This window comes from Sphaerodactylus townsendi, linkage group LG08 (genome assembly GCF_021028975.2).
Source record: "Sphaerodactylus townsendi isolate TG3544 linkage group LG08, MPM_Stown_v2.3, whole genome shotgun sequence".
In the NCBI taxonomy this organism is placed as follows: domain Eukaryota; kingdom Metazoa; phylum Chordata; class Lepidosauria; order Squamata; family Sphaerodactylidae; genus Sphaerodactylus; species Sphaerodactylus townsendi.
The window spans coordinates 5374888-5393480 of NC_059432.1; the positions used below are offsets into that span (position 1 = coordinate 5374888).

At 48.7% G+C, this 18593-nt stretch overlaps 1 protein-coding gene across 1 annotated transcript in view; it reads right to left on the reverse strand.

Moving 5' to 3' along the window:
- The window catches only part of ANTXRL (ANTXR like), a 61092-nt gene that overhangs the window by 19996 nt on the left and 22503 nt on the right, over positions 1 to 18593 (reverse strand). Inside the window, exons 10-17 of the mRNA XM_048504850.1 lie at positions 15956 to 16054; positions 13389 to 13458; positions 12149 to 12227; positions 9745 to 9840; positions 6367 to 6405; positions 4063 to 4161; positions 3011 to 3178; positions 1229 to 1309 (exon numbers count right to left, since the gene is read on the reverse strand). Coding sequence (XP_048360807.1) covers positions 1229 to 1309; positions 3011 to 3178; positions 4063 to 4161; positions 6367 to 6405; positions 9745 to 9840; positions 12149 to 12227; positions 13389 to 13458; positions 15956 to 16054 — 731 coding nt within the window. The remainder of the gene's footprint in view (positions 1 to 1228; positions 1310 to 3010; positions 3179 to 4062; positions 4162 to 6366; positions 6406 to 9744; positions 9841 to 12148; positions 12228 to 13388; positions 13459 to 15955; positions 16055 to 18593) is intronic.

Here is an 18593-nt window from a genome sequence, read left to right on the forward strand (position 1 = left end):
TCTACTATCTAGTAGATGTTGTAGACTTATTCAAAGTATACAAATGACTATCACAAATCACTGGCCCCTTCCGCACATGCAAAATAATGTGTTTTCAAACCACTTTCACAACTGTTTGCAAGTGGATTTTGCCATTCCACACAGCTTCAAAGGCCCCCTCCGCACATGCAAAATAATGCGTTTTCAAACCACTTTCACAACTATTTGCAAGTGGATTTTGCTGTTCTCCACAGCTTCAAAGAGCACTGAAAGCAGTTTGAAAGTGCATTATTCTGCATGTGCGGAATGAGCCAAAGAGCATTGAAAGCAGTTTGAAAGTGCATTATTCTGCATGTGCAGAATGAGCCACTGACTCTAATAAAAAGTAGCTTTCTCCACGAGAGTTTTCTTCACCACAGAAGTAGCAAAGCCAGACCATGCACAGCCAATGCTCTACCCAAGAGGGGGACTTTGAAAATTAACTGCAAGAAGTTGTCTTTCCCCTCTTCCCAACAACAACTCAAGCAGTCTCATAAGATCTGAGCCTTCTCCCAGAAGCCTTGCATGTTTGTTTCTTTCTTCTGGCCCCTCTCCCCTAACCACCAGTTCATTTAGTACTCAAAATGGAAATCCTTTCTAAGGAATAATACCAAATAATGTACACCTTTCCACAGATAAAAGCAATGTGTTTCTTTGTTTGTTGTAAGACCAAATTATTAGTTTATGTATTTCGAGATTTCCATATTTTATTATCTGTCTTTTTCAATAACAAAATTATTGAAATGTGCATTAAAGATACCGAACTTCAATGTAAGTCTGTTTCTTGTGTTTCCTGTGCTTTGTATTTCAGTGCGATTGTTTTCTTTCCTTTCCTTTTCCCCCCTCATTTTCTTTCAGGCAACTACTTCTCAGTGATTCCTGAAATGTTTACTGAGCAATCTGGTTTCAGGCAGAGGTTGGGAGAGAATGTTATTGAAGAATAAAAATGTACAACTGTAGACCTTAAATGGCCAGCGTGTGTTGGTGGACATGTAATTGAGGATTTTGTTTTTACTTTGTATCTAATAAAGAGGTTAAATTTAAAAAAGATACCGAACATGGTTTCCCTGAGTCCCCAACTCATAGGACATCCAAAGCAGACCCTCAGATTCAGTAGAGACCGGCAGCACAGACCAGGGGAGCCAAAGCAAAAGAATGTCTGGCTTTTGACCTGGAATTGCCAGGAGGAAGAAGCTACATGAGGTCTTACCGTATCCCCAGGCTGGGGCCTCATGAGAGAGACGTGATCGTAACCCCGCCGAACAAGGGCCCACAAGGCATCCAGCTTGCCCTGAAACGACAAAAACATTTGACAGGAACCAAACATCCAAGATGGAGGCAACATACACGGGCAGTGGTGGGATCCAAAAATTTTAGTAACAGGTTCCCATGGTGGTGGGATTCAAACTGTGGCGTAGCGCCAGTGGGGCTGGGCAGGGCACGACGGGGGTGTGGCTGGGCATTCTGGGGGCATGGCATTCCTGGGCGGGGCTGTGGCAAGGACACAGCCCCTGTGCCGGTCCTTGGACGGGAAACGAATGCACGCAGGCGCAGGCTGCCACGCATGCCAGTGCACCTCCTGCTAGACTGCTTCAAGTTCTGCGCGCTACTGCTGAGAGGAGGGGCATAACTAAGGCAAAAATCACGTGGCAAAATCACCAATTAGTAACCCCCTCTCGGCACACACAAATAATTAGTAACCTACTCTCGGGAACCTGAGAGAACCTGCTGGATCCCACCTCTGTAACACGGGGCTGAATTCTCTATGCAGATTAGAAAAGAAGAGATTCTCAGTTGCTTTTTACAAATGAGTTTACTAGCCGTAAGGGAGGGTTACATGGAGATAAAATAAGAAATCCTTCGTTTCCTGTTACACATCTACATGACTGTATGTTTGGTGACATCTTGCTACCTATCTGCTGTCTCATGCTCATGCTCATGGTGGTGCTGCGGGTGTCACGTCTGCTCCAACAAAGAAGCAGAGTTAACTTCATAACTTCCGATGTACGTGCTCAATAACATGTAAGCAATGATTATCTGACTGACCAACAGCTAATGAACAGATCAGGTCATGAACAGTGACTTCAGCGACTCATTTACATACAGTTAACCCTTTTATAACTGAGTTGTGACAAATACTTGCAAAATCTTCATAGATGTGGCGGTTTTTGACAGGACTTACCATTGTGCGTGTGTGGGTGCTATGCTACATTACTGGCCAGTGTGGTCATCTTCAGTCAGAAGATCATGCGTGACCAAAGAGTGTCGATACTATGACAACCTATTCACATCTTCAAATGGCCGAGGGAACCCGAAAACTGCTTTCAAGAATGCAAGTTGACTACAATCCTTGGGAGTGCAGATTTGGTACCAATCAGATACCACAAAAAATATTGTGTACATCAAAACAGCTCAAGATCAGCCGAATGAATTCCAGAGCGACTTAGTACAGTAAAGAAGCAATTCTGTGATGACCCTTGCTGAAAGGACACAAGAAGCTAGCAGGCCTAGTGGGAACACCAACTTGCTGATTCAGCCAGAGGACCCCAAGTAAGGGGAAGGGCAGGCCAAGATGGCTTCAGTTTTGCCCCTTTTCCTCTTCTACCTATCAATGATCTAGAAGTTATCAGCTCTGCCTTACCATTCTCTGGCACTTAGAAAAGATATATATATATATTTAAAAATCAAGCAAAGATCTAAGAGTGGCAATCTTCAAATAGAGAAGCTCCATGGGTTGATTACAAGACAAAATTGCTAAAGTTGAGTTCATTCACAAACAGAAAAGCTTCAGGGGGAGATTGCAAGGTCAGATTGTTGAACTTGAATTCATTAATAAATTCAGAACAATGGAACACACAGACACACACACACGCACACACGTTGTGCTTCGAAGTCCCCCCTGGGCACAGCCTTTTGCATGCCGCCACCTGCTCACCAGCCTCTGAAATGGACGTCTCCCTTTCCCCTCCATATTGCCAAGCACAGACGTTACCTTAATGGGGGTGTACCATCTTCTCTGGGAGGGCAGCTTCGGCACATGCGGTCTCCTTGGCTTGGGCTCCCATGGCTCAAATTCTTGTTCCGGCAACTTGATGACGGCGTTTTTGGGCTTCTCCAGTTTGGCCCCTTCCTCTGTGGATCCTCTGTCCCCCCATCTTACCTAACCACATGTAGACACATCAGTCAGCTTCCATCTACCCAACAGAGCAGCCTCATGTGAGTAATCCTCAGTCTTCCTAAACTGCCCTGGCTACTGAAAATACGGCTGCTAACTGCTTATATAAACCCACAAACCATGTTCATCCAGCCTCTGTTAAAAAACTCCAAAGAAGGAGACTCCACCACACTCCGAGGCAGTGAATTCCCACCAGACAAATTAGCTCTCAGAGGCCGATTTCCCACTTCAAAAATGGAACCCGATTCAAACCTGTTTGAAAAGAATCGGGAGCACGGATTCATGCTCCCCACGGCAGCTTCTACCTCCCTGTTCCTGGAAACACGGCAGCCACGCAGGATTCCCCACTGCCGGTGGATCAAACACGCGTTCCGCTCAGGGGCTATCCTGATTGGCTGCTGCGTTGTGCTGGGGCGGGAATTTTTTTTTATCTTCGAATGGACGGATTCACGTCTCAGCCCCGTTTCCACGAGCATACGCAGAAGAACTGCATAGGGACGGGTGTTTAGATCAAAGCCCCGTTTCCACGTGCCTTCATCTGTAATCATTTAAGACAGTGAATGCAAGGTAGACAAAAGCATACACTTCCCCATTTCATTAAAACAAGTTGTCCCCAGCTGGACTTGAACCAACAGCCTTTTGGGCAGCAGGTGAACACTCAATCAACCATGCCATACAGGCACTACTGAATGAAGGCTGGGGGAAATGATACTTAAATCTCCCTGTATTGCTGTGTATTTTGTTAAAACAACTTGTCCCTGACTGGAGTTGAACCAGCAATCTTTTGGGTGGCCCCAAATGCACCTGGAAGGGGCACGAGAGCGAACATCCTAAAGCGTAAAGGTAAAGACTCATATATGACGACTGACCTCCATTCTCTTGATGCCCCCGACGCCTCTCCCTCCATAATAAGATGCATCCACAGTTGGCCATTTTTTCTTTGGCAACCCATCTTCATCATCCGACTCCTGTGTGGCAGATGTGGGGTAAGAGGGAGAGCAAGAGGTGACTTCTACAGTTTGGGGCTGGGTCAAGAAACAGACGCCCGAGATCTTTCTGCTTGGCTTTGCCTTTTGGCATCCCTCACCTAACAGCAAACAGAAGCCTCTTGTTCGCCCAGCTGCACGTCTCATGAGCAAAGGCTACGTCTCTGTGGTCAAATGTACATAAAGCAACACTATTCCCTCTAGCTGCCAAGGGGCAAAATAGAGATGCACTGTACTTTATACCGCCAGATGTCTGGTTGCATTAGTAGAATGCAAAACAATCAGTGCTCAAATTAAATCATTTTTATATGCTATCTATTTGCTTCATGCCCTGACCTGAATTGCACAGGCTAACCCAATATCATCAGATACTGGTGCTAAGCAGGGTTAGTATTTGGGTGGGAGACCACCAAATAAAGTCCAGGGTGGCTACGCAGAGGCAAGCCACGGCAAACCACCTCTGAGCGCCTCTTGCCTCGTCAGACGGAGCACAGAAGGGCTTCGCAGCAGACTCTTCCGTGGCTCACTCCGTCCTCTAAGGCTGTGATGTTATACTGTAGCCGAGGGGTGGCCAACCTATGGTGCTCCAGATGTTCATGGACTACAATTCCCATCAGCCCCTGTCAGCATGGGAATTGTAGTCTGTGAACATCTGGGGCACCATAGGTTGGCCACCCCTTCGTGTAGCCCACAAATCCCTCCCACAACCAGGTTCCTTGAAGGACTGCACAGAACATCTTATGATGCAGCATAGAAAAGGAGTTGCCGAGCACGGATCAAAGAACAAGGGACAACTGGTGCAGTCAGCGAGTTCATTATGCAGAATCACACATTTTGAACATTTTATCAGGGGTGAATTAAAATTAATTCTCCCACTGCATCAATTGTCTCTTGATTTTGATGGTGCTCCGTAAATATTCTGTGCACCTTAACGGGTGCATCCCAATAACGGAAGAGCCAAACCCTTCCGCTCATCGAGAATCCTTTAGTCAAGCAGTGACATTTTTCCCTGTTTAACCGCAGGCTTCTAAAAGCTGCGCAGGAAGCCACCCAGAATGCGTGCAGTCACACTCTTGATCTCTGCAGGTGTTTCCACCTTTCATCATGTTAGCTCTGCATTGTGGGGGCACTCATCTGCAAAAGCAAACATGCTATCCTCTCATTGGGAATTGCTGGGGCATACTGTATGCATACCAGCTAAGCAATCTGGTGGCCACTTTGGTTAGATTTGACAAAATTTGGGCTGAGCTGCATGACGTGGTTCTGGACATGTCGCCTAGGTCTTTCTGTTGACATATTTTAAGAGACTAAAAGGAAACAAAGGAGAAGGTGCTGCTTTGGGTCCCCATGAGAGAGCAAAGTGGAGAAGGCAGGCAGGCAGGCGGGCAGGCGGGCAGGCGGGCAGGAGGGAAGGAGGGAAGGAAGGAAGGAAGGAAGGAAGGAAGGAAGGAAGGAAGGAAGGAAGGAAGGAAGGAAGGAAGGAAGGAAGGAAGGAAGGAAGGAAGGAAGGAAGGAAGGAAGGAAGGAAGGAAGGAAGGAAGGAAGGAAGGAAGGAAGGAAGGAAGGAAGGAAGGAAGGAAGGAAGAGGCCCTTTCCACACAGGCCAATAAAAGCAGGGGAAAGGTGGGTTATATGAACCTGCCCTCGCCCCAGCCCCTTCGCACGGCTGACTGTCCCATGCACAACCAGCACGTTGGCCAGGGCGCGCACCTTTGCACGAAGGCACCCCCCCCCCGCCTGCCTTTTCCCCCCTGCCTGTTTCCCGTTTCCCCTGCATGGGTCCACAGATGGAGCCAGAGAAGGGGTTTTCAAGAATCACGTTATATGCGATTCTCTGTTTTAATGAGGCTCACAGCTGCGGCAGTACACTCGGCAGTGGCTCTCAGCCACATTAAAATGAAGAATCGCACATCAAGTGACTGTCAAAAAACCCAGATTGGGGAGGAAAATGCAAAGTGGATCCACGTTAGGATTGAGATCCATGCGAAGTTCCCCCAACCCTGTTTTTTTAATCAGGTTTATCCTGGTTTAATTGGCCCGTGAGGAAAGGGCTAGAGAGACAGTTGAGCAAGTAGAAAGGTAGTAAGAAAATGGAGTTTTCTATCAAGATGGAAGAGGCTTCCCCTGGCCACAAGTCAGGATTCGACTAACCCTTTTCCTCCCCAGGGTGCCCCTCAAAAGACTTACCGGTTCCGGGGGTGGTGGAGGTGGGGGCTCTTTGATGACCTGAAAGACACACAGGGCTGTCACTTCCTGCCAGCTTCCCCCCGCATCTTCAACTGAGTTGTGTTTGGCAATGAGGAAGGCCGCAGAGCTGACTTTGCATTTCTTGTTTTTACTGTATTGTTGTCTAATTTCTACACCTGGTGTTTGGATTTCACAGGTCGTGTCTTATACCAGGGCTCACCAATCAGGTGACAGAGATCAGTGTGCCTGGGGGACTCTATGCCACTGGACCCCCATTGAAGTCCCTCCACTCCCCCTTCCCAAATTGCTGTCCTCCTCAGGATCCACCCGCAGAATCTCCCGGTATTCCCAACCTGGAACTGGCAACCTGGATTCACAAAGGCACAAGACAAACCCTCTACAAAGAAACCAACTGGAACACTCCTCCTTCTGCTGATCAAGGACTAGGATAGCTTTCCCCGGCCTGTCTTTATAGGCGCCACCCGTTTGTTTACATTTTTAGCCTCTTTATATGCAAGGAAAAACTGGCACAGAGCACATTCTGGGAGCAGCAGTGGCGTAAGAGGTTAAGAGCTCGTGTATCTAATCTGGAGGAACCAGGTTTGATTCCCAGCTCTGCCGCCTGAGCTGTGGAGGCTTATCTGGGGAATTCAGATTAGCCTGTACACTCCCACACATGCCAGCTGGGTGACCTTGGGCTAGTCACAGCTTCTCGGAGCTCTCTCAGCCCCACCCACCTCACAGGGTGTTTGTTGTGAGGGGGAAGGGCAAGAAGATTGTCAGCCCCTTTGAGTCTCCTGCAGGAGAGAAAGGGGGGATATAAATCCAAACGCTTCTTCTTCTCTTCTTTTTGCAATTTCAAATGTAGCCCCTATGAAGAAGCCCATGAGCAAATCCCCTGCCATTTTAGAAATAACTGAAACATCAAGCTGGCAGTGTTGGTCTTTCCTCCCCTCCCCTCCAGTTTATTCACAGCTAATCTAATCCACAGCTTGACTGCCCGCATGGTGTATTGGTTAGGAGCAGCTGACTCTAATCTGGAGAACCAGGTTTGATTCTTCACTCCTCCACATGAATGGCAGACTCTTATCTGGTGAACTGGATTTGTTTCCCACTCCTACACATGAAGCCTGCTGGGGGACCTCGGGCCAGTCCCAGTTCTCTCCAAACTCTCTCAGCCCCACCTGCCTCACAGGGTGTCAGTTGTGGGGAGAGGAAGGGAAGGAGTTTGTAAGTCACTTTGAGACTCCTTAAGGAGAGAAAAGCGGGGTATAAATCCAAACTCCTCCTCCTCCTCCTCTTCTGAGGTTTTTTTACCCCTCCATCTTCTATATCTAACGTTGTGATTGCCACAGATTAAGAAACACCCTGTCTTATTTCTTTGCCTTCACCAACCGCTGGTTAGGCAGGAATTAATGGTGTAGACATAAAATACCGTGGCTTCTATTTTGGACTGCATTTGACCAATATTGTCTTTCTCTGTAGCGTCCTAACAGGAGGTTTTAAATTGTGGTAAGCTATGAGGTTCAAATAACCATTGTTCTATTTACATTGTTCTAGTCAGCCATGAGTTCCACGAGGTAGAAGGGTGGCTGACCTATGTTTTCAATATAACTGTTACTCGCTGCCGATCCATCCGAGTTTCCAACAGCAGGCTCACATGTAGAAATCAGACAAAGGAATTTTGCAGCTTCACCCCTTTCCCTTCTGTGGGGTTGTTGGTACCTTCTGTCCACTGGCAAGAGATGGCCAGAACTAGATTGGGAAACACCTGTTCAGTGGCGTAGCACCAATGGGACAAAGAGGCCAAAGCCCCGGGCAGAGGTGTTAAGCCGGGACGTGGAGAGTGCCGTGGGAGTGGGCCGCAGTGGTAAATCTAGGGCAAACTGGGAGCCCTGGAGCCAGAAAACCTGAGTTTGATGCCCCCCCAGGTGCGTGCCCAATGCAATGCGCACACACCCCTTGTAGCTACGCCCAGTGGCGTATCTAGGCAAACTGGAGTTTGGCGCCCCCCATGGGCAGCCACCCTCCCCCACTGTGACCAAACAATGATTTTTACACCAGGTTGTTTCAAAGTCATTATTGAACATGCCCCAACTCACAAATCTGAACACAGCAATAAGCCATGCCACACAGCAGAAATAATTTTTGAAAACATTTTCAAAATGCTTTAAAAATGTTTTATTACTGCTATGAAAACATTTTATGGTGTTGTATCCAGTACCCCCAATTGGGGGAAACAGCATCACTTTCAATGTTTCAAAGGAGAATCTGGGCTCCCTAGTTTAAACAAGTGATGCTGGAATCCACCCCCAAACAGCATAATTTTCAATGGTGTTTAAACTAGGGAGCCCAGATTCTCCTTTTAAATCCACCTTAAAGGGAGAATCTGGGGTTCCCAGTTTAAACAACATTGAAAGTGATGTTATTTTGGGGTTGATTCTCCCCCACCCTGAAACAGCATCACTTTCAATGTTTAAACTGGGCACCTCAGATTCTCCCTTTAAATTCATGTCAAAGGCAGGGGGATTTAAAAGGAAAATCTGGGGAAATTTGAGAGGTGCCTGCTGTCAGGGGTGCAATTGTTAAGATAGCAGCACCAAACTTTCAGGGTATCTTTACGAAACTCTCCTAATGATACCACCCAGGTTTGGTGAAGTTTGGTTCAGGGGGTCCAAAGTTATGGACCCTCAAAGGTGTAGCCCCCATCTTCTGTTAGCTCCCATTGGAAACAATGGATGATGGGGCACCCCCTTTGGGAGTCCATAGCTTTGGATCCTCTGGACCAAACTTCACAAAACCTGGGTGGTGTCAGTAAAAGATTCTCCTGATGATTCCTCCCAGGTTTGGTGAAGTTTGGTTCAGGGGGTCCAAAGTTATGGACCCTCAAAAGTGTAGCCTCATCTCCTACTAGCTCCCATTGGAAACAATGGGGGATGGGGCACCCCCTTTGGGAGTCCATAACTTTTGACTCTCTGGACCAAACATAACCAAACCTAGGTGATAGCATCAGGAGAGTCTCCCAAAACATCCCTGAAATTTTGGTGCTGCTAGCCTAAAGACTGCGCCCTCTGCAGGCCACAAATGGTAAAATGCTGAAAATACAAAAAATCCCACAAACGAACCTGCAGTTTTTGCGCCCCCCATAGGGCTGCGCCCAGGGCAACTGCCCACTTTGCCCAATGGGAGGAACGCCTCTGAGGGGCGGCACCATGGCAGGGGGTTTCGGCTTTTTATATTGTTGTTTCTGCAATGACTTGCAACCTGCTGTTTGGAAAGACAGGGCCACAAGTTTCCTTGGCCCTGACATTGGACCCTGGTTCAGACCTCCTCTTGGGGGTTAACCCTCACCACCAGCCAAACAGAATCTCCACTTACCACGGTACAGCACAGAGGCCAGAACCACCAGAGAAACGCCACAGCCAGAAGCAGGAAGAGAATTAGGAGGGCGATGAAAAGGACTGTCCCACTGAACTGCAAGCAAGACAGACATGGCCAAGTTAGCACTACAGGGTAGCCAATTCTGGGTGAGAAGATTCCTGGAGATTTGAGGGTGGAGTTTGGGGAGAAGGGGGGCCTCAGAAGGTTATCAGGATCCACCCTCCACAGCATCCACCCTCCAAAGCAGCCATTTTCTGCAGGGGAAAATGATCTCAGCTGCTTGGAGATTGTCAGCCGCAACTCTGAGAGATCTCCAGGCCCTGCCCAAGCAGCACAATGTGCGGGCTGCTAATTATAATGAAGTTGTAAAAAAAGAGCACCTGATTAGAAATGTCTCAAAAATCACCTTTATGCATATGTGTTTTATTTCTTGATAATTTTCACGAATGTCATGTCACTAATTCTTAGTACACATACATAATATCTAAACAATATTCTACAGGCATACAAATATCTCTCTAGAGAGCCAGTATGAAGTAGCGAATAAGAGCAGGTGGACTCTAATCTGGAGAACTGGGTTCAATTCTCCACGAGTGGCAGAGTCTTATGTGGTGATTGGATTTGTTTCCTCACTCCTACATTCCTGCTGGGTGACCTTGGGTCACAGTTCTTTCTCTGAACTCTCTCAGCCCCACTGACTCCACAAGGTGTCTGTTGTGGGGAGAGGAAGGGAGAGGAAGGGAAAAGGAGTTTGTAAACCATTTTAAGACATCTTACAGGAGAAAAAGGCAGGATATAAATTCAAACTCTTCTTCTCTTCAATTAAGGCTGAAATGTACTGAAACATCTATTGGAGTCTTTGCCGGTTCAGCTTAACACAGAATAAAATAATAAACGGAATACTGGGAACTTTGACAGATCTGAAGGATCTCTTCTTCTTTTTATTTCAATTACCCCTCTTCTCCTCTGCCCTTGGTTTCCCTCCGTCTGTGTGTGGTCTGCCTCCTGTCGCAGCTTTTTTGTGGTTCCAGACCTGCCCACAAGCTCACATAGGTTGGGAGGCCCCTGGCATAGACAACAATGACTTTTTGTTTGTAAGCCACTTTGTGTCTCCTTACAGGACAGAAAGGCAGGATATAAATCCAAACTCTTCTCTTCTTCTATAATAAGGTCTACTTTCCATTTCTTGACTCGTCTTGGGGTGGCGCTCCTGGGTCCCAACACAAGCCGGTTACTTCAGCGTTTTGCACAAAGGCTTATTCAAGGGATCATCTTAAGCAAATATACCCGACATCCAAAAATCGTGCCAAAGCTTCCAAAGACTTACATAAAAGTACAGAAGTTTATACTCTACACAACGTATATTACTTGACAGATACGCTCAATGTATTGGGGGAAAATATGGCATCGCGACTCAGGAGCACCACAGCAAGACAACTCAAGAAACTGAAAGCAGACCTTATTATAAGATATATTTGGATGCCTACAGGATATTGTTTAGAGATTATGTAGGTTTACTAAGAGTGACATGATGTTAGTGAAAATGATCAAGACATAAAACACAGACACACCGTGGTGATCTATGAGGCAATTCTATTGAGATGCCGTTTTTTTGCCCACCTGGGGACTGCCAACCCTATAAGTCAATATTGCCACAAGCCATTGCAGAGATGCTTCCACCAGGACTCCCCTGTGATGTGGTGAAGAGGAAGTCCCAGGGCACAATAGGAAGGCCGCTGGCCTGAGCAAACAATACTTGAGATCCTGGAAAGCTGCGGCCCAGTTCTGGATTGCCCTTCCAGGTCTCGGAAGGTCAAGGCATTGAGCTGTCTTCAAGAAAAGCAACAGGGAAAGGCAGAGCTAAAGGATCCCAAAGCAAGAAGAGAGCAGCGCGCAGCGGCGAAGCAGCAAAGAACTTACTGTGACAGGGGCAAGAGCGAGGCCAGCAGAGGAGAACAGCCAAGGGGGCTATTCCCAGACAAGGAGGGGGAAAGATAACAGAAGGATGCTGCCAAAAGAAAAGGAAAGAATTAGAGTTGCTGGATAAGATGACAAATATATTTGCAGACAACTTTGCTCGGATCTGGACAACTCTTTGCTTAAACTTCCAGAATGTCTGCCATGCTGGATCCACCACCAGAGCTTCCAGAGCCCACTAAGGTAGGCCATTGGCCTAGGGACACCTGGACACCCTGCCCCCACCCTCACCCCCAGCTCCACCCACTTGCCAGCCTTTTCACCTCCGGGAAGGAAGAGAACTCTTGGCCTTAAGCTGGGACAAGAGACAGAGTCTCATGAGAAGTTAATACTGTAGTTTTATCCTCCCTCCCTCCTGGTCTTCAGAGTGGCCGGGCCTACATTTCTTCCCATTCCAGCGGATGTTCGACTGGAGCAGACTTACACATCGTTTGCTGGTGATGCTGACAGAACTGCTGACAAATGTCAGGCCGCTGTTCATGCTGACTTGCAGGTAAACCACCCTGGAAAGAGAAATGCGTCAGAGCTGCCGTCTCCCTCTGCCCACCGGTCAAACTTTCTCTGGTTGTCCAGCTCCCAGGGGATTGGCTTTCTATGCCCTCAGAAATCACAGCCTCAAGAATTTGGGCTCTTGCCCATTCAGGCAAGTGGAGCCAAGCAGGACACGCTCTTGAAACTGTCGGGGGGGAGGCCCTACCAACACAAGACCCCTGCCCTAGTTCAGGTTCTCCAGATAAATTATGGGCTCCCGCCAGCATGGCCAATTGGAAGCAGCAGGGGCTGATGTGGGATTTGTAGCCCATGAACATCTGGAGAGCCACAGGTTGCAGACCCTGCCCGAGAACAGGGGGGAGTCTGCAGCCTGTAGCTCTCAGATGTTCATGGACTACAAATCCCATGTCCAGCCCACCAGCATGGCCAGTGGACATGCTGGCAGAAGGGGCTGATAAGGTGTAATCATAATCTGGTCTCCAGACTACTTGTGCATTATCCCCGCCAAGTGGATTGGCACCACCTTCATAACTGGCATCCCGTGCTCTGATGCTTCATGGGAAGTAAACAGGCTCTTGACTTAGGGCCAAACTAAATGATATGGCAGCCACCAGTCCAACCTTCTCCTAAATTTGAGTCATCTTGAGCAGCAGTGGCGTAGGAGGTTAAGAGCTCATGTATCTAATCTGGAGGAACCGGGTTTGATTCCCAGCTCTGCCGCTTGAGCTGTGGAGGCTTATCTGGGGAATTCAGATTAGCCTGTGCACTCCTACACATGCCAGCTAGTGGGCTAGTCACAGCTTCTCGGAGCTCTCTCAGCCCCATCTACCTCACAGGGTGTTTGTTGTGAGGGGGGAAGGGCAAGGAGATTGTCAGCCCCTTTGAGTCTCCTGCAGGAGAGAAAGGGGGGATATAAATCCAAACTCTTCTTCTTCTTCTTCATCTTGTAAAAAGAGTTCAGATTTCAAAGTTCTGGGGAGACATCTGGGGTAGGGAAATTAAGTAGAAGTGGAAGCACACTGAAGAGCGGATTTGGACGTCTGCAATCAAAAGGTGCCAACTTTCCTCACCGTGGAGAATCAAGAAGTTCTCCTCCAGCTGTGCCATCTTGGGAAAACTCCCAAGCGCCTCTCTAAGCTTTGACCCAAAATGTGGAAATGTGTTCTACTCACTGTCCAACACCTTCAATCACGGGAGCAGGGCACAGGAGATACGTGTCTTGAACAACGGTCGGCTTTTCATCTGAAGAAAACAAACAAACAAAATGATCGTTGCTTTGTACACCCTGAGCAGAATTGGGGGAAGCAGCACAAAGGCCGACCTGGAGGAGGTGGAGATTGGGGGCGTGCTTTTCTCTCTTTCAGTGATGTTTAAATAGCACGGGGGGGGTGGGGGGGTGGTACCCATTGGAAGTGCCATCAAGCCACAACTGCCTTATAGCACCCCAGTAGGGGTTTCAAGGCAAGCGACATCCAGAGGTGGCTGGCCACTGAGTGGGCTGAGAGAGTTCTGAGAGAACTGTGACTAGCCCATGTGTAGGAGTGGGGAATTGAACCCGGTTCTCCAAATTAGAGTCCACCAGTCTTGACCACCACACCACCACATCTTGCATGTCACCCCTCCCTCCCTTGCATGCCACCCCTCCCTTCCCCCTCCCCTCCCTCCGCTAGGGTGGGTGGGCCAGGTCCAGATGCTGGGCCCCCTCCCTCCCCTCCCTTGCATGCCACGCCTCCCCCTCCCCTCCCTCCACTAAGGTGGGTGGGCCATGTCCAGATGCTAGGGTTAAATTGCTATAAATAGCAATGAAGACCACAGTACTGGGGGAAAAATACTTGACCCGTTCTTCTGTGCTGTCCTAGAAATGCTGGGGAAATGCCAAAAAAAGAGGAGATTCGGGGTTGCTGAGGCTCAGCCAGAGAGCACTTGCTGGGCACGCAAGAGGTCCCGAGTTTTATCGCTGGCATCTTAGCCGAAATGAGCAGGCAGCAAATGACTCAGCCCAGGACTCTGGGAAGCCCTTGCTTGTCTTGACTTGATAGACCCAGCATCTCATCCAGGGCAAGGCAACTCCATGGGCTGGCCAGGCGGGAAAAGATTCAACAACACATTCTAACCCCTATTTAACTTCCTATCTGGAGGGAATTTTTTACTTTTTGTAGACAGCCATGTGAGCCTCCCTCTGCAATCTAAAGGAGGCGGAAGTATACCGCCAACTCCATGACAACAACATTACAACTACTGCTGAGGGGACAGGAATACCCCTAGACCCGTGGTGGCGAACCTTTGGCACTCCAGATGTTATGGACTACAATTCCCATCAGCCCCTGCCAGCATGGCCAATTGGCCATGCTGGCAGGGGCTGATGGGAATTGTAGTCCATAACATCTGGAGTGCCAAAGGTTCGCCACCACGGGTCTAGACTATAAGGCCCCTTCCGCACACGCAAAATAATGCGTTTTCAAACCACTTTCACAACTGTTTGCAAGTGGATTTTGCTATTCCGCACAGCTTCAAAGAGCACTGAAAGCAGTTTGAAAGTGCATTATTCTGCATGAGCGGAATGAGCCTAAGTCTTTTAAACTTTTAAAAAGCCCACAGTGGGCTTTTATGCACGCTGTCCCCTTAGCATTGAGTGGATACATTTCCTAGAATTTTGGGTTACGCACACATTTCCCCCTCTCTGGAACTAACCACGCTGTCAGATCTGAGAATGTCCGCAGCTTCCAAATTCTCAGGGAAAGCAAAGGGAAAGGAACATGCATTTCTCTTTCTTCGGTTTTCTCACTCCTCCCAGCTTTCCCAGCTCACACAACAGCAGTTCCTCCCACATGGATTGAACAAGGAAGTGGGAGACGGGCCAAACAGTGGATCAGATCAGATATGGATGCTTCGCAGAGAGTCTTCCCTATTTTATTTATTTATTTTATTTATAATTGGTTTTATATACTGCCCCTCCCCCGAAGGGCTCTGGGCGGTGAACAACACAGTAAAACAATAATTACAATAAAAACCCCATTAAAACAGCAATTAATAACGTTACATAGGCGTCCAACGTAAAACATAAACTTCATAGATCCACCCTGGAAAATAAAACAGGAGAGCGGAGAACCCAGAGTGTAAGGGAGAGGGAAAGGGAAAGGGCACATCAGCGGCCGGCCCCTCCAAACGCCCGGTGGAACAATTTGGTCTTACAGGCCCTGCGGAACTCTCCAAGATCCCGCAGGACCCGGATAGCTGGTGGTAAAGTGTTCCACCAGGCAGGGGCCAGGGCTGTAAAGGCCCTGGCCCGGGTAGAGGCCAGCCGCATCATTGAGGGGCTAGGGACCACCAGTAAATTGGCCTCTGACGAACGTAGAGGCCATGTAGGGACATATGGGGTAAGACGGTCCCGAAGGTACGAAGGTCCCAGGCCGCGTAAGTCCTTAAAGGTAAGCACCCATACCTTATGAATGATTCGGAACTCAACCGGAAGCCAGTGCAAGCAGGAAAAACACACTGGGAAGCACACAGTTGCAAGGTAAGCTCTGCGTGCACTCGTGCCCAGGGACATCCTGTACTGTGAACACTTCCCAAGCACGTGCCTCAAGATGGGCCCCGGAGTTCTGGCTGCCACAACAGACTTAAGAAGCGTTAAGTATCCTCCTTTCCGCTCATCCTTCACCAAGGCACTGCCTGGAAGAAGCGCCCTTGACTCTTTGCCCGGAGCAAAACGGTACCTCCCACCAACCAGCTGACTTACTGAGGGTCACTGTGCTGTTGACCTTGAAGCTGCAGAGCACCTGTTCCGGATTCCTGGCATGATAGAAGCCGTTGCCTTTCACCACCACCTGGTAGGATTCTGCAGACATCAAAAAATGCTGAGATTAGAAAGAAAAAGGCCTCGTGCAAGAGACGACTCAAGGAAGGGGCAGCAGCCCAGTGGAAGAGCACTTGCTTGACACGCCGGGTGGGGGGGGGGGGGGGCCCAGGCCCAACTCCCAGCATCCCCAGGTGGAAAAAAAGATTTATTTATTCATTGAAATATATACTTAACTGACCTTGTACTTTGCAGAACTCAAGGCAAATCACAAATGTCAACAGAACAATGGTTATTTTTAAAAAAAATACCACATAAAGTACCACAAATACCAAAAACCTCCAGTTAGGGTGGCCTACAAATAAAAACAATATTGGTCCAATGCAGTCCTAAACAGAAGCCATATTTGATATCAAAGCTACATTCTGCCCATGACACCACACTGGCTACCCATGCATACAACACACACGCACGCACGCACGCGCGCACACACACACAAGTATGGATACAGGGCCATGATACAGAGCGGCAAGCTGCAGTACTGCAGGCAAAACTGTGCTCACAACCCGAGTTTGATCCTGACAGAAGTCAGTTTCAGGTAGCCAGCCTTCCATCCTTCTGAGGTAAATAAAATGAGTACCTGGCTTGCTGCAGGGGGTAAAGTGTAGATGACTGCAGAAGGTAACGGCAACCCACCCCATAAACAAAGTCTGCATAGTAAACTTTGCGATTTGACATCACCCCGGAGGTTCTTTGTGGAGAGGTACACCCAATCTCCGACAGCCAGAGGAAGGGGGCGACGCTTCTTGTCGGCCTGCTCCTTATAGGCCCGTTTCGCTTTGTCCAGTGCCTTCTGCATGGGGCCACAAGCTTCCCAGATAGACTGCACCCCCCCTGGAGTTCTACTGATGCTCCCGACGTATCTGACAAAAAGGGGAAGGGCTTGGGCTGCTGGCCTGACACAACTTCGAAGGGGGTTTTCCCGGTGCTGCTGTGCACGGCATTATTGTAGGTGTACTCCGCGAACGGGAGCAGGTCGACCCAATTGTCCTCATGGTAGTTTATGTAGCACCTTAAGTACTGCTCTAGTGTCTGGGTCGTGTGTTCGGTCTGGCCATCTGTGGGTGCATGAAACGCCAACAGAAGGGCCTGTTCTGTGCCTAGTAACTTTAGGAAGTGCCGCCAGAACCGAGAGACAAACTGACCGCCCCTGTCCGACACCACTTTCTCCGGAGCGGAGTGCAGGCGGTATATGTGCTGCACGAAGAGCTGGGCTAAGCGACTGGCTGTGGGCAGGGAGGAGCACGGGACAAAATGGGCCTGCTTGGAAAACAGGTCTACCACTACCCAAATCACCGTCTTTCCCCGACTTGTGGGCAAGTCCATGAAAAAGTCCATCGAAATCACCTGCCAGGGATCTTCGGGGGTGGGAAGCAGCTGAAGCCTGTGGCTTCCCCTGAGTCCGCTTGGCCCCCGCGCACACCAGGCACCCTTTTATGTAGGCCTCCACGCAGCGAACGCCACCAGAATGTAGTTTTTCTTTTAAAAATGTAAGACTTTATTAAGAACTGAAGCATGCGAGAGATAGACGATTTCTGAGGAATATAGAAAGAACAAAACCCTAAATCCCTGCTGCCCTTGGCCCGCCCCCTAGCCGGGCCCAAGAGCCGCAGTTACAGTAAGATAACAAAGGGAAGAATACCAACATTCAAATACAGAGTTAACATTACAAAAGACAGGGGCCTGGCCAGAGGTGGGATCCAGCAGGTTCTCACCAGTTCCCGAGAGTGGGTGACTAATTATTTGTGTGTGCCGAGAGGGGGTTACTAATTGGGCCCGCTTTCCCGTCTCCACGCCCTCGCCTCCCCGAGAGGCCTACTGCCTTTGAACGTGAAGGTTCCATATAGCAATTGCGACTAATAATGTCACTCCCTGAACTGGGTGAATCCCTTTCAGGTACTGCAATTCATTGATTCTCAGCCTTTCGTGCCTTTTATCTCACCAGTCTCTATCAAAGAACCTGTGTGTTTCACCCTTGCTGTGCTCAGATTTGTGAGTTGGGGCATTTTCTATAATGTGATGATGATTTAGAAATGACCTGGTGCAAAAATAATTTTTGGGGTTGTGGTGGGGTGGCTGCCCATGGGGGGGCATCCAACTCAGGTTTTGACCAGGGCTCAGGTTTGCCTAGGTACGCCTCTGCCCCCTTTGCTGAGGGGGGGGGCTGGCGAGGGAACCTGTTACTAAAATTTTTGGATCCCACCACTGGGCCTGGCCACACCTTGGAGAGCTATGGCTGCATTTTAGTTTTCGTTTCCTGGAAGGCTGGAAGGGGGAGGGGGGATGAGCCAGGGGGCCCATCCTGATAACCAGCACCTCTTTTTAAAACAAAACAAAAAAGCCATCTCTGTGTACAGATATCTGGACACACACAAACATGGAAGCTACACATACACTGCACACATTCTTCCACTGCACATCCGTTAAGGGGAAGGTAAGCTGCACATCTCAGGTGCATGGTCAAAGAAGGAAAGCAGTTCAAACATGACATGGACTTTGGTTCTCTCTTCAGTCACCTGCT